Source organism: Balaenoptera physalus (genome assembly GCF_965194825.1).
Source record: "Balaenoptera physalus genome assembly, chromosome: 3".
Lineage (NCBI taxonomy): Eukaryota > Metazoa > Chordata > Mammalia > Artiodactyla > Balaenopteridae > Balaenoptera > Balaenoptera physalus.
Genome location: NC_138890.1, coordinates 114,642,545 through 114,665,932, shown reverse-complemented (window position 1 = coordinate 114,665,932; position 23,388 = coordinate 114,642,545). Strand labels below are relative to the sequence as shown.

The 23,388-nt window shown below is 36.3% G+C and overlaps 1 protein-coding gene across 4 annotated transcripts in view; it reads left to right on the top strand.

Moving 5' to 3' along the window:
• Positions 1 to 9,807: 9,807 nt before the first annotated feature.
• Positions 9,808 to 23,388, top strand: part of TENT2 (terminal nucleotidyltransferase 2) — a 58,719-nt gene continuing 45,138 nt past the window's right edge. For 2 of the 4 annotated variants that reach the window (XM_082458145.1, XM_082458144.1), the window contains exons 1-5: positions 9,825 to 10,143; positions 10,370 to 10,438; positions 15,906 to 16,079; positions 16,292 to 16,381; positions 19,492 to 19,729. In XM_082458145.1, the coding sequence (XP_082314271.1) occupies positions 15,943 to 16,079; positions 16,292 to 16,381; positions 19,492 to 19,729 (465 nt within the window). In that variant the 5' untranslated portion in view covers positions 9,825 to 10,143; positions 10,370 to 10,438; positions 15,906 to 15,942. Of the gene's footprint in view, positions 10,144 to 10,369; positions 10,439 to 15,905; positions 16,080 to 16,291; positions 16,382 to 19,491; positions 19,730 to 23,388 lie in introns of all 4 variants that reach the window. The other 2 variants (XM_082458143.1, XM_082458142.1) reach the window with 2 other exon arrangements.

The window sequence follows — 23,388 nt, the reverse complement described above, 5'->3', positions numbered from 1 at the left end:
TTGAAAGTGTCCCCATGACATGTAGAGGATCACACTGGATAGTGAGAAGTTGGTAAGTTTGAAGAGTTTTAAAATCATCTAACTCTATCTTGTACCTCTGGTTTCAGTCACTCCTTCCTAATTAGAAAGACATCTGTGTATCTCCAAGTAGCATTACTTTAAGAGGAACTGCCTAGGATTTCTTTCAACCTTCTGTTTCTCTGACTATTGAACCCTGCTTGCAACATGGACTCCATTAGTGAAATCCTATCCAGTTACTTCATGACTTTCATACACATCACCAGGGTAATTCAGGATGTCTCTCTCTTTTTTTTTTTAATCTTTATTGGAGTATAATTGCTTTACAATGGTGTGTTAGTTTCTGCTTTATAACAAAGTGAATCAGTTATACATATACATATGTCCCCATATCTCTTCCTTCTTGCATCTCCCTCCCTATCCCACCCCTCTAGGTGGTCACAAAGCACCGAGCTGATCTCCCTGTGCTATGCAGCTGCTTGCCACTAGCTATCTATTTTACGTTTGGTAGTGTATATATGTCCATGCCACTCTCTCACTTTGTCCCAGCTTACCCTTCCCCCTCCCTGTATCCTCAAGTCCATTCTCTAGCAGGTCTGCATCTTTATTCCCATCTTGCCCCTAGGTTATTCATGACCTTTTTTTTTTAGATTCCATATATATGTGTTAGCATACGGTATTTGTTTTTCTCTTTCTGACTTACTTCACTCTGTATGACAGTCTCTAGGTCCATCCACCGCACTACAAATAGCTGAGTTTCATTCCTTTTTATGGCTGAGTAATATTCCATTGTAGATATGTGCCACATCTTCTTTTTTTAAAAATTATTATTATTATTTATTTATTTATTTTTTAACATCTTTATTGGAGTATGATTGCTTTACAATGGTGTGTTAGTTTCTGCCCCATAACAAAGTGAATCAGCTATACATATACATATGTTCCCATATCTCTTCCCTCTTGCATCTCCCTCCCTCCCACTGCCCCCATCCCACCCCTCCAGGCAGTCACACAGCACCGAGCTGACTTCCCTGTGCTATGCGGCTGCTTCCCACTAGCTATCTATTTTACGTTTGGTAGTGTATATATGTCCATGCCACTCTCTCACTTTGTCACAGCTTACCCTTCCCCCTCCCCATATCCTCAAGTCCATTCTCTAGTAGGTCTGTGTCTTTATTCCCGTCTTGCCACTAGGTTCTTCATGACCTTTTTTTTTTTTTCCTTAGATTCCATATATATGTGTTAGCATACTGTATTTGTTTTTCTCTTTCTGACTTACTTCACTCTGTATGACAGACTCTAACTCCATCCACCTCACTACAAATAACTCAATTTCGTTTCTTTTTATGGCTGAGTAATATTCCATTGTAGATATGTGGCACATCTTCTTTATCCATTCATCCGATGATGGACACTCAGGTTGCTTCCATGTCCTGGCTATTGTAAATAGAGCTGCAATGAACATTTTGGTACATGACTCTTTTTGAATTATGGTTTTCTCGGGGTATATGCCCAGTAGTGGGATTGCTGGGTCGTATGGTAGTTCTATTTGTAGATTTTTAAGGAACCTCCATACTGTTCTCCATAGTGGCTGTATCAATTTACATTCCCACCAACAGTGCAAGAGTGTTCCCTTTCCTCCACACCCTCTCCAGCATTTATTGTTTCTAGATCTTTTGATGATGGCCATTCTGACCACTGTGAGATGATATCTCATTGTACTTTTGATTTGCATTTCTCTAATGATTAATGATGTTGAGCATTCTTTCATGTGTCTGTCGGCAATCTGTATATCTTCTTTGGAGAAATGTCTATTTAGGTCTTCTGCCCATTTTTGGATTGGGTTTGTTGTTTTTTTATTATTGAGCTGCATGAGCTGCTTGTAAATCTTGGAGATTAATCCTTTGTCAGTTGCTTCATTTGCAAATATTTTCTCCCATTCTGAGGGTTGTCTTTTCCTCTTGTTTATGGTTTCCTTTGCTGTGCAAAAGCTTTTAAGTTTCATTAGGTCCCATTTGTTTATTTTTGTTTTTATTTCCATTTCTCTAGGAGCTGGGTCAAAAAGGATCCTGCTGTGATTTATGTCATAGAGTGTTCTGCCTATGTTTTCCTCTAAGAGTTTGATGGTGTCTGGCCTTACATTTAGGTCTTTAATCCATTTTGAGTTTATTTTTGTGTATGGTGTTAGGGAGTGTTCTAATTTCATTCTTTTACATGTAGCTGTCCAGTTTTCCCAGCACCACTTATTGAAGAGGCTGTCTTTTCTCCACTGTATATTCTTGCCTCCTTTATCAAAGATAAGGTGATCATATGTGCGTGGGTTTATCTCTGGGCTTTCTATCCTGTTCCATTGATCTATATTTCTGTTTCTGTTACAGTACCATACTGTATTGATTACTGTAGTAATAGTCTGAAATCCAGGAGCCTGATTCCTCCAGCTCCATTTTTCTTTCTCAAGATTGCTTTGGCTATTCGGGGTCTTTTGTGTTTCCACACAAATTGTGACATTTTTTGTTCTAGTTCTGTGAAAAATGCCAGTGGTTGTTTGATAGGGATTCCACTGAATCTGTAGATTGCTTTGGGTAGTAGAGTCATTTTCACAATGTTGATTCTTCCAATCCAAGAACATACTATATCTCTCCATCTATTTGTATCATCTTTAATTTCTTTCATCAGTGTCTTATAATTTTCTGCCTACAGGTGTTTTTTGTCCTTAGGTAGGTTTATTCCTAGATATTTTATTCTTTTTGTTGCAATGGTAAATGGGAGTGTTTTCTTAATTTCACTTTCAGATTTTTCATCATTAGTGTATAGGAATGCAAGAGATTTCTGTGCATTAATATTGTATCCCGCTACTTTACCAAATTCATTGATTAGCTCTAGTAGTTTTCTGGTAGCATCTTTAGGATTCTCTATGTATAGTATCATGTCCTCTGCAAACAGTGACAGCTTTACTTCTTCTTTTCCGATTTGGATTCCTTTTATTTCTTTTTCTTCTCTGACTGCTGTGGCTAAAACTTCCAAAGCTATGTTGAATAATAGTGGTGAGAGTGGGCAACCTTGTCTTGTTCCTTATCTTAGAGGAAATGGTTTCAGTTTTTCACCATTGAGGATGATGTTGGCTGTGGGTTTGTCATATATGGCCTTTATTATGTTGAGGAAAGTTCCCTCTATGCCTACTTCCTGGGGGTTTTTATCATAAATGGGTGTTGAATTTTGTCGAAAGCTTTCTCTGCATCTATTGAGATGACCATATGGTTTTTCTCCTTCAATTTGTTAATATGGTGTATCACGTTGTTTGATTTGTGTATATTGAAGAAGCCTTGCATTCCTGGGATAAACCCCACTTAGTCATAGTGTATGATCCTTTTAATGTGCTGTTGGATTCTGTTTGCTAGTATTTTGTTGAAGACTTTTGCATCTATGTTCATCAGTGATATTGGTCTGTAGTTTTCTTTCTTTGTGACATCTTTGTCTGGTTTTGCTATCAGGGTGATGGTGGCCTTGTAGAATGAGTTTGGGAGTGTTCCTCCCTCTGCTATATTTTGGAAGAGTTTGAGAAGGATAGGTGATAGCTCTTCTCTAAATGTTTGATAGAATTCACCTGTGAAGCCATCTGGTCCTGGGCTTTTGTTTGTTGGAAGATTTTTAATCACAGTTTCAATTTCAGTGCTTGTGTTTGGTCTGTTCATATTTTCTATTTCTTCCTGGTTCAGTCTCAGAAGGTTGTGCATTTCTAAGAATTTGTCCATTTCTTACAGGTTGTCCATTTTATTGGCATAGAGTTGCTTGTAGTAATCTCTCATGATCCTTTGTATTTCTGCTGTGTCAGTTGTTACTTCTCCTTTTTCATTTCTAATTCTATTGATTTGAGTCTTCTCCCTTTTTTCCTTGATAAGTCAGGTTAATGGTTTATCAATTTTGTTTATCTTCTCAAAGAACCAGCTTTTAGTTTTATTGATCTTTGCTATCATTTCCTTTATTTCTTTTTCATTTATTTCTGATCTGATCTTTATGATTTCTTTCCTTCTGCTAACTTTGGGGGTTTTTGTTCTTCTTTCTCTAATTGCTTTAGGTGTAAGGTTAGGTTGTTTATTTGAGATGTTTCTTGTTTCTTAAGGTAGGATTGTATTGCTATAAACTTCCCTCTTAGAACTGCTTTTGCTGCATCCCATAGGTTTTGGGTCATCGTGTTTTCATTGTCATTTGTTTCTAGGTATTTTTTGATTTCCTCTTTGATTTCCTCAGTGATCTCTTGGTTATTAAGTAGTGTGTTGTTTAGCCTCCATGTGTTTGTATTTCTTACAGATTTTTTCCTGTAATTGATATCTAGTCTCATGGAGTTGTGGTCGGCAAAGATACTTGATACGATTTCAATTTTCTTAAATTTACCAAGGCTTGATTTGTGACCCAAGATATGATCTATCCTGGAGAATGTTCCATGAGCACTTGAGAAGAATGTGTACTCTGTTGTTTTTGGATGGAATATCCTAAAAATATTAATTAAGTCCATGTTGTTTAATGTATCATTTAAAGCTTGTGTTTCCTTATTTATTTTCATTTTGCATGATGTGTCCATTGGTGAAAGTAGGGTGTTAAAGTCCCCTACTATGATTGTGTTACTGTCGATTTCCCCTTTTATGGCTGTTAGTATTTGCCTTATGTATTGAGGTGCTCCTATGTTGGGTGCATAAATATTTACAATGGTTATATCTTCTTCTTGGATTGATCCCTTGATCATTATGTAGTGTCCTTCTTTGTCTCTTGTAATAGTCTTTATTTTAAAGTCTATTTTGTCTGATATGAGAATTGCTATTCCAGCTTTCTTTTGATTTCCATTTGCATGGAATATCTTTTTCCATTCATGATATCTCTTGCCCTGTTTTTAGAAGAGGCAGTGGCCTTTAGATGGATTACGAATTTTAAAAAATTATATTATACACATTTTCTTTTCAAAGCCCACTTTCAAATCCTCTGAGGGGAGCCAGTATAACTTGATATTTAAGCAGTTAAGAATAACAAGCTTGGAAACAAACAAACCTAAGTTTGTATCCTAGTTTGTGCTTTTCAACGGCTGCCTCACCTTGCACAAGGTACTTTACAGTTCTTGTCCTCAGTTTTGTCATTTGTCATAATAGGGATAATAATAGAACTCCCTTTGTAAAACTGTTTGTGAGGAATAATTACTGGCCCTACATAAAGCACTTGTATTCCATTTAGTCAAGCGATGTTTATTGAGTATTAAGCATGTGCCAGGCACTGTGCCAAGCTCCTGTCTAACTCAGGGCTGTTCTCTTTCTTCCTTCAAATTTTCATCTAACTTCTACTCCCTTAGGTCTTCGCTTAAATGGCACTTTCACAGGGAAAGCTTCTGTGTTAGTTCGAGTCCTCCAAGAAGCGGATGCCAAGACAGGATTAGACATGCAAGAGATTTATTAGAGGAGATCCCTGTGGAAGATAAAAAGGAGGAAGCAAGAGTAAGCAGGGAAAGCCTCAGGTTCCAAGGCACGTCTGACATCTATTGAAGGAGGAGAAGGAAGGAGAATTGGTTAGAAAAAGACTGCAGCACTCTTCTAAGAAAGTTTTGGCTAGGCAAATGGGGAGTTCCCAAGTCAGAATTGCCCATTAGAAGGGTCCTTTGTCCTGCAGGAAGCCTGGCTCTAGCATCTCTGCAGTGCTCAGTCACTGGCTGGCCGCAGTTCAGCAGGGACATGACCTCGGTTCCAAATGTGGTGGTAGATCCAGAGAGGCAGCAGCTGGGGTTGTCAGTCAGCTATGCTCCGCACACAGGAGATCTGAGTAGCGCACATTCTTAGCCATAGTGCTCTTCATGATCGGTTAGATCCCCTGGTTATTTGCTTTTCCTTTTCTTAGTTACTACCATTAAAATTAGATTTTTGGGGACTTCCCTGGTGGTGCAATGGTTAAGGCTCTGTGCTCTCAATGCACGGGGCCCGAGTTCAATCCCTGCTTGGGGAACTAGATCCCACATGCCTGTCGCAACTAAGAGTTCGCATGCCACAACTAAGGAGCCCACAAGTCGCAACTAGGAGACTGCCTCCCACAACTAAGGAACCTGCCTGCTGCAACTAAGACCTGGCACAACCAAATAAATAAATAAATAAATAAATAAATAAATAAATAAATAAAGGGCATTCCTTTCAGAAGCACCAATTTAAAAAAAATACAATTAGATTTTTGTTTTCTAAATTTGGAAAGTTTATTCTCTCTGAATTGTAAACTACAGGAGAGAACAGACTGGGTTAATTTTGTTTACTACTCCATCCCCAAGATGCCCCAAATGAGATGGCATATAATAGGTACAAAATACAATAGTAGTCCTTATTTGTATCCATTCTATTCCACATTGCTACATCCATTCTATTCCACATTGCTACATCCAAACCTAGAAGTTGTAGATGACTCCACATCACAGAAGAGCTCATGTTGCCAATCACATGCCAATTATAAAATTAACAATCACAAAAACCACATCATCAAAACACCCCAAGTCCCTTTCTGCTGTCCTTCTTCCCTGACTCTGCCCCAAAGCTGGGGGTTGGGTGCATCTTCTGTTTTTGCCTAGTCTTTTCACTTTCTTAACAGTGTCTTGAAAAGAAGTACTTAATTTTGATAAAGTCCAGTTTATCACTTTTTTTCTTTTAAGGATAGTGCTTTAATACCATACCTAAGAAATCTTTGCCTAGCCTAAGGTTGCAAATAATTTTTTCTTGTTTTCTTCCAGAAGTTTAAAGTTTTATAGCTAGATATATGATCCGTTTTGTGTTTTCACATACAGTATGAGATAGATAGATTGATTGATTTTTTACATATGGATATCCAAATATTCCAGCATTATTAGCGAAAAGTGTTTCTTTTACCCATTGAATTGCCCTTGGTCTATGTTGAAGATCATTTGACCATAGAGATATATGTGACTTTTAAAAACCTCACTATTCAGTTTCATTGATCTGTTTGTCTCTCTTTATATCAGTTCTATACTATCTGGGTTAATGTAGCTTTATAATAAACATTGAAATCAGGTAGTGTAGTGTAAATTTTCCAACTTTGTTCTTCTCTTTTAAAATTGTTTCAGTTATTCTAGGTCCTTTGCATTTCCATATAAATTTTAGAATCACTTTGTCAATTACTTAAGAAAGCCTGCTGGGATTTTGATTTGGGTTGTACTGAATCTATAGATCAATTTGAGGGGAAATTGACACTTTTACAGTATTGAGTCTTCTAACCCATGATATATATCTTTCTGTTTATCTGTGTCTTCTTAAATTTCTCTCAGTGTATTTTGTAGTTTTCAGTGTACAATTTGTATAAATAAATAAATGTATATTTATTTATTAACTCATCTCTAAGCATTTGGTATTTTTAATTTCAATTTCAGATTGTTTGTTGCTAGTATAATACAAATCAATTTACTTTTGTATATTGATTTTTATATAATGTAGTCTTGATGATCTCATTTGAGTTCCAGTAGCTTTTCTTAGGTTCTATAGAATTTTGACCATATATCATGTCACCTGTAAATAAAGCCAGTTTTACTTCTTCCTTTCCAATTTGGATGCCTTTTATTTCTTTTTCTTGCCTTATTGTGCAGGCTAGAACTCCCCCAGTACAATGTTGAAGAGGTGGTGAGTGCAGAAATTCTTGCCTTATTCCTGATCTTAGGAAGAAAATATTCAGTTCTTTCCTATTAAGTGTGCTGCTTTTTATTGATGCTTTCTATCAAGTTGTATGTTTTCTCTTATATTCCTAGGAATGGGTATTGAATTTTTCCAATGCTTTTGTTGCACCTATTGAAATGATCATACAATTTTTCTTTCTTAGTCTTAGCTAATGGTGAATTATGTTGTTTGATTTTCCAATGTTAATTCAGCCTAGCATTCCTGGGATAAGCCCTCATTTGGTCATAATGTATAATATTTTTTATATATTGTGGAACAAAAATAGGTAGAATTTTATTAAGAATTTTTGCATCTATGTTTATGAGGCTATTGGCCCATTGTTTTCTTTTCTTGGAACATCTTGAGTTTGGGTATCAGAGTAATGCTGTCTTTATAGAATGATCTGGGAAGTATTTACCCTTCAATTTCCTGGAAGACTTTTGTAGAACTGGAATAACTTTTTCCCTTAAAAATAAACCATGTTAACGCTATAAAAAAGAAAGCTGTAGTGATTGTATTACCATCAGACAGAGTACAATTAGAGCAAAGAATATTATCAGGAAAAAAAGAGGGTCATTTATAAAGTGAATCATTTCATAATGACATAATAATTTTCATATTCATTTCATTAAAGATAAATTCACCTAAATAATAAAACAATTCTAAATGTTTATGCAACTAACAGCAGAGCTTCACAACACATAAAGCAAAAACTGATAGAACAGCAAGGAAAACTAGAAAAATCCATAATTATAGTGAGGGATTTCAGTGCTCTTCCCTTAATAATTAATAAAATAAGTAGACAGAAAATCAGTAAGTATGTTCTAAATCCCCCCCAGGATTTAGATTTGAACAATAATATCAGGCAACTTGATGTGATTCACATTTGTAGAGCATTTCACCCAACAGCTACAGAATACACATTTATTTTAAACGTACACTGAACACTTACTAAGACAGACCAACCATATTCTGGGCCACAGAACAAGTCTCAATAAATTTAAAATGATTTGAATTATATTAAGTATGTTCTTTGATGATAATGGGATTAAATTAGAAATCAATAACAGAAAGGTATCCGGAAAGTCTGATACTTGGAGACTTAATAACATAAATAATCCGAGGATCAAATAAAAAAAAAAACCCATATAGGGAAATTAGAAAGTATTTTGAAATGAAGTAAAATGAAAACACAATATATTAAAATGTGTGGGATACAGCTAACACAGTACTTTGAAGGAAACTCATACTACTAAATGCCTATATTACAAAGGAAGAAACATCTCAAATCAAAGACCTCAGTTTCCAAGAAACTGGAAAATTAATTTTAAAAACTTCAAAAAAAAAAAAAAAATAAAGGACATAAACATAACAGCAGAAATCAATGAAAGAGAAAAGAAAAATAAAGAAAATCTATGAAACCAAAAGTTGACTTTGAGATTTGAAATCAGTGAGGTTAATATTGCCTCTTGCCAGGTCGATCAGGAAAAAAGAAAAAAGACACACGTTCCCAATTTCAGGAATAAAAAGGACAACAAAGGAATATTGTTAACAGATTTACACGAATAAATTCAACAACTTATATTTTCACAACTATTAAAGCTCACTCAAGAAAAAATATTAAATATTTGTTTTATTGGTGAATGTTAGCTACTAAGGCAGGGAGTTGAGTCCGGGCTTTATAGATAAATAAGGGTCCCCAAGCAGCTCTCAGTTCATTAACGGGGAAAAACAAAGCTTAATACTGATCGGTGCAGAAGAGTGAGGGGAAAACTTGGCCAGGAAAAGCTTCTCTGGGGAGGAGTCACCCGGCTGAGAGACAGGAAGGACCAGTAAAAAAATGTTTATCAGAATGTGAGCTTGAGGAGCGGGGGCAGGGTAGCTCTCCGCCGCCCACCCTCCTACGTCTGCCGCTCCGCCTTTCTCAGGGCAGTCCCAACCCCTCCCCTACGCGCTCTCGTTCGCTCTCGCAGCTGCTGAGCGTCCCGCTCCCTCCCAGCCGGGCCCCCAGGAGCCGTGCGCTTGCGCACTCGAGCGAAGAGCTCGCAGGAGAGAGCGAGGCGGCTGCCGGAAGTATGACCTCCGTCCCCCTACTCGCTGTTTCCATCCGGGGTCACGTCGGTCTTCCGGGTGTTTCCGACAGGGCTTTCTACGCCGCTTTTTTCCGGCTACCTTTTCGTCTTCCGTCTCTTGCCACCGCCCTCGAGCTCCCTCACTCTTGCTGGCCCTGCCTTTTCTTGTGTCGCTCCTCCCCGGCCGCCGAGCCCGGGAATTAGATCGCAATCCGGAGCCGGAGCCGGGCCTACCCATTCCGCTCGGGCACTAACTCCTTTGGCTCGGGAGAAAGCTAGGACCGAGCGCGCCGGGCCGTCCCTGCTCCGGCTCTGGAGCTCCTGGGCTGGCGGTGCCGGTAGATCCTCCTGCTTAGCCTTCCCTGAGGACACTTGTGAGTTAGGGGGTTTCGGAGAGGAAAGCAACAGTGTAGGCCCGGGTGGGGGGCGGGGCGCCGGGAGCTTTTTCGGAAACTGTAGTGTTTTGCGTGGGAGGTTCCGGCATAATCTCTGTGATATCCCAGACGTATGGGCGGTCCCCAGGCTACGGTACTTTCTGAAGAATCTTAGGAACTCTTAAACGTTTCCCATTCGTTTGTCTTTGTCGCGCCCCGTCTTCAGTCTAGGACCAAACGAGGAAGACTGTCTTGGGACCTTGCATGGGGTTTCAAAGGGTGGTGAAGAACTAAGGTAACTATCTGAATTAATAATTAAAAATTTAAGACTTTTCACTAAGTGGTTGTGAAATTGTCTCAGTTCTTAGCTTTACAGGAAACTGCACAGGTTAGGACTGTCAGATTGTTGTCTATCCCCTTTGTTTTTTGCACCGTTCAGCCTTTGTAGATAGGTTCTCCATCTCTCTTTCTAGGTCAGAACACGGGGGGCTTCTGTGTCTCATAAATTCTCTACTATCCAAGTTCCCTGCCTTGTTTGATCCTCTCTCAGCTCTTTGTTTAAAATAGCAGTCGTTTATTTATATTGGTATACCAATACGATGAACAAAAAAGAAAATGAAACAAACTCAAGCTACATTGGCAACGTAACAAACGTGTGGTGTATGGTTTTGTGGGGATGAATCAGAACTGAACACTAAGTCTGTGCATTTGAATTACAGGCGACATACTACTTTTGTAAATACCCTCATATTGTACGCTTTATTACCACAAGGCTTTAAACATGGCATTAACAGCTAGAAGGCTCTTAATATGTACTGATTAATAGCCAAATAATAGTAACATTACTCTGTTGGTGTGAATAGTCCCAATTCTGTCTGATCAGGAAGTGTAACAGGCTCTGTGTGAAATAGGTATTTTAGAAATGTCCATTTGGAATCACGTGGCTAGATTATTTTTTAATACTTGGATGGGATCTAATTCTTGATCAGACGGGATATATGTATATGTATAGCTGATTGACTTTGCTGTACAGTAGAAACTAACACAACATTGTAAAGGCAACTATACTCCAATAAAAATTAATTTAAAAAGAATGTCTTTTTCAAAACCTGTGGGTGGTTTGACAGAGGGTGAGCAGGATTTAGGAGTTGGACTTTTTGCATTGTGGAGAAAAAAAGTGAGTTTAGGGGATCAAAGGCATTTGGACAAAGTGGACAGATAACTAGATTTGCTACTACATTTCTGGTTTTTATACTAGGTAGATTCCACTTTCCAAGGAATCTTGATGAAGGAATTATGTAACCTTGAGTGTTCTCTAATTCCTTGGAGGAGAGGTCAAGTTTAGGACAGAAATTCCGGGTTGTAAGTTATAGGACCAAATGCTATATCACTAGGAATTACTTTGTGAACTACTCCATTACTGCCTTGTCTCATATATGATTATTTACAAATAAACCTGTGTAATTTCCAAATGGGCAACCTTAGTCAAGAAGTAATCCTTAAGATTCTCTCCTTAAGGCAAGAACCAATGCAACAGTTCTAAAGCAGTTCAAAATTTACCCAGATTATTCTTTTTTATAGTCAAGTACAGATTGAGAAATTGATAATTTTCAAACTAAGAAAAATAGGATACCACCAATATCTGGATTTTACTTATAAAATTTCTTAAACCTGCTACCGTGGTTAATGTGGAGTAATTTTTTTTTTATGGATCATTGTCTACTTGGTGAACAAGGCTTTCATTCAGAATATAAAGAAAAAGATTTAAAATTTTGTAGAGGTCCCCTTAAATCTGGTATGGTAATAGTTTTGCTGGATTTTATTCTCAGAAACTCTATTGTGTTTAAAAAATGATCCCTTATATTGTTTTATTATAATAGGTTATTATTTTGGTGTCATTTTTATCTTCATCAAAATTAGTGTTGGAATGTATTAGGAGAAATATTAGAAAGAGGAATTGAAATTCATGGGCTTTTGGTTTACTTCCTTATCTTTAGATGGGCATGCAGAATACTTGTGTTGGAGAGCATTGAATGTCATTGATTACATTCCCTAGGAATGATCCTCCCCACTTTGAAGGCTGGCCTGGTTAGGAGCCAGACTTGAGGGCCAAAAATTCATCCTGCGGAGAACCCGTTTTTGGAGGCGCTGGAAAACCTTTGATGCTTATCTGGGAATTAAGGATAGGCTGATTTAGATAACTGCCCTAAAGTATACTTTTGAGTATGGAATCATTCTCAGCTTTTAAGCCGTGGATAATTTGATCGTTTGAGGAGTACTTCTGGGCTACAAGACATCTTTTGACTTATTCTTAAGTTTGAGCCTGACCATGTAATGCAGTAGAAATTAGGTGAGGTCTGGGCTATTATGTCATTTTGGGTCTCAAGCCTGAAGAAAAACAAAAGCATATTATTTATAGGTATAAACAAAATGTCTAGAATTGTAGCTATGAACTGATTTAAATAAATCTGAATATAGAGTGTTTTAATTCTAGTTTTTCTGAATACAAATTCCTTCTCTTGTTTGATCAGATCTATAGTATCTGTTACAACAAAATTAAATATCAAGCAAAATTCATTATAATGAATTGTATTTAATGTCATTTTCTCATGAATTCTATGAAATAGTAATTGTTTTATGGGGAGTTGAGTCAGAGGAGCAGAGTCAAGGAAGCCAAGAAGGAGTGTAAACCCAGGCAAAGGGAGAAGAAGGCATTAGTTGACAGCCTTAGATCTGGCATTCTACAATTATTGAGTGTACTTTTAATAAAGAATTCTCCGGCATCCTGCTTGGTTGAAGGTATTTCCTCTGATCAGTGAACATCAGAGAGTACAGTTTAGCAGATTTGATAGGATTGATTTTTTGTTTTAATCAATTTCCTATAACAAGAGATAAAGGCCTGCTGAAGAAAGCTGACAAACTCTTGTTTTCTGGAGGTAACACCTTGTCTCTGGTCCAAATTAGAGTCAGGCACTTGGGATGGGATCTGATGGTGGCCCAAGACTATTGTCCATAATCTGTTATGAACCTTGGACTGGTGAATCTCACTCTTTGGCCAGTCTAGGAAATTTTAATCTTACAGAATTGAAAAGGAATAAAGTTTCTGTGAGTGACTTATTGTTTCTTCCCAGATCTTTCTCTTTTCTCTCTTGTTGTCTCCTATTCTAATTTTTCCAGCCATCTCGTCTTAGTCCCAGAAGCAATTACCATTTCTTTTAGCAGCTTATATGTTATTTTCCTCTGTTTTTCAAAAAAAAAAAAAAAAAAGCAGAAATTTTTATAAAGCTTGTTTTTTGGATTGACATCCACTGAAAATGAGGATTTACCACTTTTATGTACCCTCTCTCATCATAAATTGTGAGATTTATGTGTGTGTATAAACATGTAAATATATGTAGCATATAGTATATGTAATCTGTAAATAAATACAGTGTAGTAAATATATAATAAATATATTACAATTTCTGTTTAAATCAGTATGTTCAATGTTCATGTTATTGTAAGAACCAAGTAGGTGACTGATTATATTTCTTTTTTTATATGACCTTTTGAATGTGTTTTGTCTGTAGTTTAGTAATTTATTTTTAACTTGCTGCATTTCTGTTCCTATAATTATTTCTGCTCTGTTAGCCGAACTCCTCTCTGTGGTCAAATATATAAGGTAATCTACCAGTTAATCTTTTTCCTCCTTGGATATCTTCTTGAAGCCCTCTATGTGTTCTAACTTAAGCTGTTTATTTAGCTTCCCTTCACAATCATCCTGGGGAATTTGTCTCTGCCCTGTGTCAGATCTCCCTTTTCCTAGATCCCAGATTTTCTTTTCTTTTTTTTGTTTTTTTTTTTTTGATACCTTACATGTCTAAAAATGTTTTTATTTTCCTTTTGCACTGATAGTATAGCTGGGTATAAAATTATAGCTAGAAAGCATTTCCTTCAGAGCCTTGAAGGCATTCACTTCCTTGTTTTGTTTCTACTGTTGCTACTGAGAGGGTCAAAGCCATTTTGATTACCATCCCTAGGTGTGTTTTTTTTTTTTAATTGAAGTATAGTTGATTTACAATGTTGTGTTAATTTCTGCTGTATAGCAAAGTGATACAGTTATACATTCTTTTTTATATTCTTTTCCATTATGGTTTATCTCAGGAGATTGAATATAGTTCCCTGTGCCATATGGTAGGACCTTGTTGTTTATCCATACCATCCCTTTGTTTATAACATTTTCTTTCTCTGTAATATTTATAAGCTTCTTTTACCTGATATTCTGAAATTTCACTGTAATATACCTTTATATGTGTGTGTGTGTATGTATATGTGTGTGTGTGTGTATATATATATATATATATATTCAGTTGTGCTTTATACTCATTGGGTCCTTTCAGTCTAAGGCTTGGTGTTCTTCAGCCTTGAACATTTTCTTGTTTTATTTACTTGGTAATTTCCTTTTCTGTGTTTTCTCTGTTCCTCCTGGAACTTCTATTGTATTGGATGTAGGACCACATAGTTTGGTTCTCTTATATTTTTTTCTCTTACTGTCCTGCCTCCTGTCTGCCCTCACCAATTTTTCCTTTCTGTTCATTCCTCAATGTTATCTTTTAGCTTCCTGCTGGATATTTCTGCTTTTAATTTTCCAAGAGCCCTTTCTGCTTTTTGAAAAACACATTCTTATTTACATATGCAATGTTTTTTCATTAATTATGGAGGGTTTTTTTTTCTTCTCACTTTTCATTTGTTGCAGGTGTTGTTTCTGTTTATTCCTAGGCCTTTTTTTTTTTAACTTTTGATAATCCATGGATGTCTGTTTTCTAACTAGAAATCTAAATTGGAAGCTTATGTGCATGGGTAGGCAGTTCAATAGTAGGCTTCATTGTAGGTTGCGAGCGAGCTTAACTTTTTCTTGGTGAGTGACTGTTCCTATGTTACAGGTTCTTTGGTTACTGTATTATATGGTTTCTTGTTCCATTATTCCATAGATGAGTTTTCTAATTGCCTGAATTGGGAATGCAGGCTGGGGATCCTATTTTTACTTTGTAGACTTCACTTAATACTTGTTTTCAGTTTGTTTTCTTACCCTACACTTTGTAAGCTTATAGCCTCTTGGGGTCAGTCATTGCAAAGAATAAATATCTAGTCTTCTGCTTGGGGCAGTGAACGATTCTGATTGCTTTGTACCTAGGTTTTCCCCATTTGTGTGGAACAAACTCTTTTATTGGAAGTTCTTTTTATAAGTTGTTTAGACTTTGAGGGGAATCTCAGAATTTTATAAATAGTTATTAGGTGATACAAATTCCATCCCTTGTTTGATCAGATCTGTACGATCTAAATCCTGGGAATCAGGTTGTCATGACAGCTTATACCTTTGAGTAAATTAGATTGGGAATAAATGTAAGAAATTGTAGGATTTCATTAAATGTCTCACTTGGGTTGTTTCTTTTTATTATCAGAGTATAGTGGTGTTAACTTGATTCTAAAAGATTTGTTGATATTAGGATAAATTTATTAGGGAAAATTCATCATAAAATTAGAAACGCACAGATTTTACTATCATTTGAATAATGTGGTTAATCTAGATTTAAAATTTATTATTAGTAAGTTTTTTTTGTTACTTATGGTGTGACTTAAGAGATCTGTTTGAATTTTAAAAAAAGAACTTTGCAAATGAAATTCGTAACTTGGTAACAAATTGTTTATTAATTAGCAGATGCTAGTTACCAAAGAGTTCAATGTCTTTAAGCTGTAATAAATTATCTTTAAAACTATTCTAGGTAGAAGAATACATGTTTACTCTTAGTGAACAAGAGCATGTTCCCAAACTCAATTTTGGGTCGCCCGCCTTTCACTCCAAACCATCAACAACATAATAACTTCTTCACCCTGTCACCAAGTCTTTATTCACACCAGCAGCTTATAGATGCACAGTTCAACTTTCAGAATACAGAGTAAGTACGGTGTTATTTTGGCCCATGTCATTTGTAAGTGTCATTTTCTACTTGACACAAATCCTTTTTGTATGAAACATTTGGAGCTAGAGAAAATGTCATCATGTCTTGTTTTCTTTTGATCAGTGAACTGTTTAGTTTTTCTGAAATTAGTTTTTTGTTTTTAAGGAAAAAAATGTATACTACTACTATTCTTTCTTTGTCTTTGGTAGCTTGTCTAGAGCTGTATCATTACAGCAGTTGACATATGGAAATGTCAGTCCAATACAGACCTCAACTTCCCCATTATTTCGAGGAAGGAAGTAAGTATTTCTTACTTATTTTAAAAGAAAAATTTGCATTTTGGGGAACTGTTTAACACTGTATCTTGTATTAAGTTGAATGGACACTATGCCCTACATTTTGTTTTCTGGGACCTGTGTGATCAGATCAGTCCTGTAACAGAATTTTAAAACTTCAAAGTATTTAAAAAATTTTAGGGATAACTGTCTTCAGATAACTACTTTTAATTGAGATTTTTAACTAAATCAGTTGGGTTTCTGTATCTGTTTGTTAGGGCCGCCATAACAAAGTACAATAGACTTGGTGGCTTAAACAACAGAAATTAATTTTCTCAAAATTCTGGGGGCTAGAAGTCCAAGATCAAGGTTTTGGCAGGTTTGGTTTCCTCTGAGGCCTCCCTGTTTAGCTTATAGATGGCTGCATTCTTTCTCTCTCCTCAAATGGTCATCCCTCTGTGTTTTCGGTGTCCTAATCTAGTCTTCTGAGGACACTAATTATATTGGATTAGGGCTCACTCTAATGACCCCATTTTAACTCAGTTAATTCTTTAAAGGCCCTGTGTCCAAATACAGTCACATTTTGAAGTACTAGGGGTTAAGACTTAAACATATGAATTTTGAGAGGACATAATTCAGCCTATAACACCTTGTTTCTAGTAAAGTTTACTATTTGATTTATCTTACACAGGTAAGGTTCCATGATACATATTATTATAGTGAAAATTTTTACATAAAGCTTTCTATAGAGAAATCAGGAATCAATTCATTTTAACCAATTTGATTAAAAGAAATTGATGTATCACGGGGTAATTATGATAGAACTTTAGGGGTAATTATTAAAATAAAATTTGGCAATATTTGCAAGATATTGCTATTTATAGTCTGTATAAACATTCCGTAACTTTTATGTCCAACTAGAAATAACACTAGCTAAGAATTATTGATCACTCACTATGTGTAGTAGGCATTGTTCTAAGGACTTTGCAAATAATGGTTTGACTAAGTTTCACAACACTTTATGAGGTAAGTACGGTTACGCCTCTTCTTTTGAGGAGAAAGCTGAAGTGCACAGAAGTAATGATCTGGTTATTCAGGTAGAAGTAGCATAGCTGGGATTTGAAACCAGGTGGTTTGGCTCTACATCCCATACTTAGAAGCACTGTGAATTCTTCTTCAAAGTTGTCATTGTGGAAAACTATATAATGATGCTTAAATTATTGACTTTATTCAAATTTTCATTTTTTAGAAGTTGCCTTGCTAGCCCATTTGTGAATCATGAATGAAAATAAATTCCACTAGTTCATAATTATACGTATGTATTTTTAAAACTAAAATTGACATTCTCAATAGAAGATATTCAGCATATAAAGCTCTAAATTTTATGTTTAAAAAGTGTTAAAGGGGCTTCTCTCATGGCTCAGTGGTTAAGAATTTGCCTGCCAATGCAGGGGACACGGGTTCGAGCCCTGGTCGGGGAAGATCGCACATGCTGCGGAGCAACTAAACCTGTGCACCACAACTACTGAGCCTGCGCTCTAGAGCCCGTGAGCCACAACTACTGAGCCCACGTGCCACAACTACTGAAGCCCACGCGCCTAGAGCCCATGCTGTGCAACAAGAGAAGCCACCGCAATGAGAAGCCTGTGCACCACAATGAAGACCCCGCTCGCCGCAACTAGAGAAAGCCCGCACGCAGCAACAAAGATCCAACACAGCCAAAAATAAATGAATAAATACATTTAAAAAAACAATAAAAAAAAATAAAATATAAACTTATGTTTTTTAAAAAAAATTTATTTATTTATTTATTTTTGGCTGTGTTGGGTGTTCGTTTCTGTGCGAGGGCTTTCTCCAGTTGTGGCAAGTGGGAGCCACTCTTCATCGCGATGCGCGGGCCTCTCACTATTGCGGCCTCTCTTGTTGCAGAGCACAGGCTCCAGACGCGCAGGCTCAGTAGTTGTGGCTCATTGGCCTAGTTGCTCTGCGGCATGTGGGATCCTCCCAGACCAGGGCTCGAACCCGTGTCCTCTGCATTGGCAGGCGGATTCTCAACCACTGCGCCACCAGGGAAGCCCCCTAAACTTATGTTTTTAACATCTTTACCTGTGAGTAGGAGTACCAGTTATTTTGTGGGTCTGTCAAGGAGAGAGTAATTGACATAATCCCAAGAGTATTAAAATAAAAACCTTCAGGTGGCTATGACTCATAAAATTTTAGAGTTCAAAAGGAATTGGATAATTTCCTATGGTGTAAACAACTTAATAAAGTAAATACTTTTCTTTTCCCTCAAATAATTACTTTTAAATTGTTTTTCCCTTTTTGTTTTGAATATTTTTAAGCCTCCTGAAAAATTTGAAGAGTAGTACAATGAATACCTGTATGTGGTTTTCCTAGATTCATCGGTTCTGCGAGATTTGTTTTATTCTGCCTTTTTCCTTCCCTACCCCTACTTTTTTCTGAGTGATATGAAAGAAGGTTGTTGACATCGTTGCACTTTACCCCACAACACATCAGTGCGTTCCTCCTAAGAACAAGGATATTCTCTTGTATAACCAAAAATATATTGTTCATGCCCGAGAAATTTAACATTAATACAATACTGTTATCTGAAATGCAGTTCATTTTCAGATTTCTTTAGTTGTCCAATGTCTTTATATAAAGCTTTTTTAAAAAGTAACTGTCTCTTAATTTGGTCTTTCCTACTGATAAACCAGAACATAGGTGTTCTCAAAGAGCCCTTTTTTATATATAGCACTCAGTTCAGTTAATCTTATCCTCCTTATGTTAGAGTTTGGATCTTTTATTGTTAGTGATTCTATAAATAGAAATTCTCCTGCCAAGTTTTTGCTGCTGATATGAAGTATTGTGGTAGTTCAAATGCAGGAGACCAACCCTAATGTATATATGTGGTTTGTTTTTTTAAAAAGTGCATCATTATTACACATTTTTTCTAAAGTGTTCTCTAAGGCATCTCTTATGCCGAAAATGAATATTTTAAGATTCATTTAGAGCTAATAATGTGGCCTCACTGAAAAAGTCAGTATTGTCATCTATTTATATATTTTTAGTGTTTTCTATTTGTAATCAGAAAATTATATCTTTAATCATTAAGGTATATTGTTTGTTTTCAGGAGATTAAGCGATGAAAAGAATCTTCCTCTTGATGGTAAACGACAACGTTTCCATTCACCTCACCAAGAGCCAACTATAGTTAACCACATAGTGCCTTTATCAGGTGAAAGAAGATACTCAATGCCGCCATTGTTTCATACACACTATGTACCAGATATAGTCAGAGGTGTTCCACCTTTTCGAGAAATACCATTTTTAGAACCTAGAGAAATCACACTGCCTGAGGCCAAAGATAAGGTAATTTTAATGTAGATTTTAGTTTTATGTTTTGGGAAGTTAATATAAATAGTGTATTAAAAGTATCAGAAATATCTAATGTCTTGGATGAAGTAGAACATGCCCTTTTTTGCACTATTTAAACTACTATTCAGTTTTCTGTCTAAATTTGATTCTTTGATTTTTGTGAGCTGTTCTTCTTTGGAAATGCAGCTTTCATATCAGGATATCAGATTTTCTGTGATTTATAAAAATCTGGGATTAAAGCCTAAAATGTTTGATTTCTTAGTTTAGAGAATTCTGTCGTTACCTATTCTTATTACAGAAAAACAAGCTTTCATATGGATATTGTAGTAAAGTATTAAAAAGCATCTTTTGGGATATTTGTTTTTATCATGAAGTTTTTAATGTCAAAAATAGAGAACCCAGGAGTCAGTGAGAAAGTAATACTTCCAAAGGGATATGATCAGGAAAGATTTATCAAAAACATTATTTGTAAAAAAAATTTCAAATAAATGAAATGAAGCTCTTAAAATAATAATTCTTGGGAAATGACATTATCAGCGTTGGGGAACAATGAGTTATTTAATACCAGTATTAGAAGCATATCTCTTCTCTCTCCCCATATTTAGTGAAACCTAAAAAAAAAATTCTGGGTAATTTAGAAGAGTTTATAATGTAAATATCTGCATTCTCTTGAATTGTCTGTGGCTTATATTTGTTGTTTTTGCATTTTCAAAGCTGCTCTACTCTGGAGAAATATGACATTTGTAGGCTAAGGAGAAGGAGCCTGAAAAGAGTGTAGTGACTTTGTTTTACTCATCTTTGGGTTCCTAGCAACCAGCATAGGTCTGGAACATAGTAAGTGTACAGAAAATGTTGGGTCAAAAAGGAACACTTGCTTCATTCCTTAGTTGTGCTGCTTTTTATTCTCCTATCATTCCTTTTGTCTTTAATTGAGATGTAATTGTGTCATAAAATTCATTATTTTATTTATTTATTTTTTTTGCTGCGTTGGGTCTTCGTTGCTGCACACGGGCTTTCTCTAGTTGGGCGAGCGGGGGCTACTCTTCGTTGCGGTGAGCGGGCTTCTCATTGCAGTGGCTTCTCTTGTTGCGGAGCACAGGCTCTAGGTGCACAGGCTTCAGTAGTTGTGGCACATGGGCTTAGTTGCTCAGCGGCATGTGGGATCTTCCCGGACCAGGGCTTGAACCCATGTCCCCTGCATTGGCAGGCGGATTCTTAACCACTGTGCCATCAGGAAAGTAAGTCCCCGTAAAATTCACTCTTTTAAAGTGTATGATTGAGTGGTTTTTATTATATTCACAAGGTTGTGCAGCCATTACCACTGTCTAATTCCAGTACATTTTCATCATCCCCAAAAGACACCTTGTACCCAGTAGCAGTTCCTTTCTCATCTCTGCCCCTCTCCCACAGCCTCTGGCAACCACTAATCGATTTTTTATCAGTATGGATTTGTCTGTTTTGAACATTTCATGTAAATGGAGTCATACAATATGTGGTCTTGATTCTTTCACTTAGCATGTTTTCAAGATTCATCCATGTTGTAGCATTTCTCAGTTCTTTATTCCTTTTTATAGCTGAGTAATATTCCATTATATAGATAAACAGTATTTTATTTGTGCATTCCTCAGTTGATGGATTTTTGGGCTGTTTCCACTTTTTGACTATTCTGCTATGAATATCTGTGTACAAGTTTTTGTGTGGACATGTTTTCATTTCTCTTGGGTCTATACCTAGGGGTGAAATTGCAGAGTTATGCAGTAGCTCTATGTATAACTTTTTGAGGAATTGCCAACGTATTTTCTAAAGTGGCTGCACCATTTTACATTTCTACCAGCAGTGTGTGAGTGTTCCAGTTTCTTCACATCTTTGCCAACACTTGTTATTGTTTGTCTTCTTGATTATAACCGGGTGGGTTATAACCTAGTGGGTGCGAAATGGTATCTCATTGTGATTTTGGTTTGCATTTCCCTAATGACTAATGATGTTGATCATCTTTTCATTTGTGTGTTGGAATGTGTATCTTCTTTGGAGAATTGTCTATTCAGATCCTTTGTCCATTTTTAAATTGTTTTTGTTGTTGTTCTTGTTGAGTTGTAAGAGTTGTTTATATGTTCTGAATACTAGACTTTTATCAGATAGATGATTTGCAAATATATTCTTCTATTCTGTGGTGTGTCTTTTTACTTTCTTGATGGTCTCCTTTGAAGCACAAAAGCTTTTCATTTTGATGAAGTCCAGTTTGTTTTTCTTTGGTTGCTTGAGCTTCTGGTGGCATATCTAAGAAACCATTGCCTAATCCAGGGTCACAATAATTAATGCCTCCATGTTATCCTAAGAGTTTTATAGTGTTCTTAGATTTAGGTCTTTGATCCATTTTGAGTTAATCTTTATATATGGTGTGAAGTAGGGGATCTAACTTAATTTTTTGCTCTTGGTCCAGTTGTCCCAGCACTGTTTAAGAAAAAGGCTGTCATACTTTTCTTACTGTGAAGTAGGAAAAGCATTTAGGCAATACCAGTGGGAGGAAGGCAAAAGCAGAGTGACTAACTTGGGATGTTTTGGTACCTCCCCACCCCCCCTCGACTCTTTGTCCTTTCTTTGCTTTCTCATTTTAAAGAAACTCATGTAATACTATATTGTGAAAGCCTGTGGTATAAATCCCATGAGACCAATTCTTTGAATGATGATATAACAACCTTTTACTACGTGTGGGTTTTTGATATATACATGCAGGTAGGGCCATTTTTTATGGAATATATTATGCATGAGTATTGAAGCTCTCTATTTTTGCATGTATTTATTTGTATGTTTGTAATAGTTAATTCTTAGAACTAACTAAATAACTACTAGTTCTGCATATGGATCAAGGATATATTGAGTCTCAGTAAATGTAATAACATGATTCACATTAGTCAGTATAAATCATCTAGTAAAGTATGGTTCCATATCAGTAAATTTTTCTTTGCTTAGTAGCGTAGAAAAAGATTGTCCTAAATCTTATGGTTTTGGCATAAGCACTTGTCTCAAGGGATAAAGATAATATTCTGTTGTTAAACCAATTTCTTTGAGTGCTACTCTGTACTTGCCTAGTTGTGGGAGAAAGAAGGCAAGTAGTTAGTTCTGTGTCCATTCTTTAAGTGAACACTTTTTAAGAAAACTAACATTTATTGATGTCTCTTCTCTTCTAGGCATTCTACATATGCTATGTTATTTAGTCTTTTCAACAACCCCATGACATGGATATTATCCTAATTTTACTGAGGCTCAGAAAGCTAAATAACTTGCTCAAGGTCACAGCTAGTAAGTGACACAAACAAGATTTGACCCTCATCTCTAATAATATAAACAGGAGGAACTTAAGATGCTTAAAATCAAGAGTAGGGAGATGACATTCTTAGAACTGACTATAATAGCTGGTAATCTGTGGCAGTAATAGCTAATGTTTACTGAGTGTCTTTCTTTGCCAGCAGCGTGCTCAGTAGTTTGTATGGTTTACCTCTGTTTATCTCTGCTGGATTGTAAAATGAGTGGGAGGTTCAGTGAGAAATAAAAGTGGAGCAGTAGTTTGAGGCTTTGAATGCACAGTAGAATGCCGTTGAAGGTTTTTGAGTAGAGGACTAGCCCAATTAGATTTGCATTTTTGGGAAGATAGT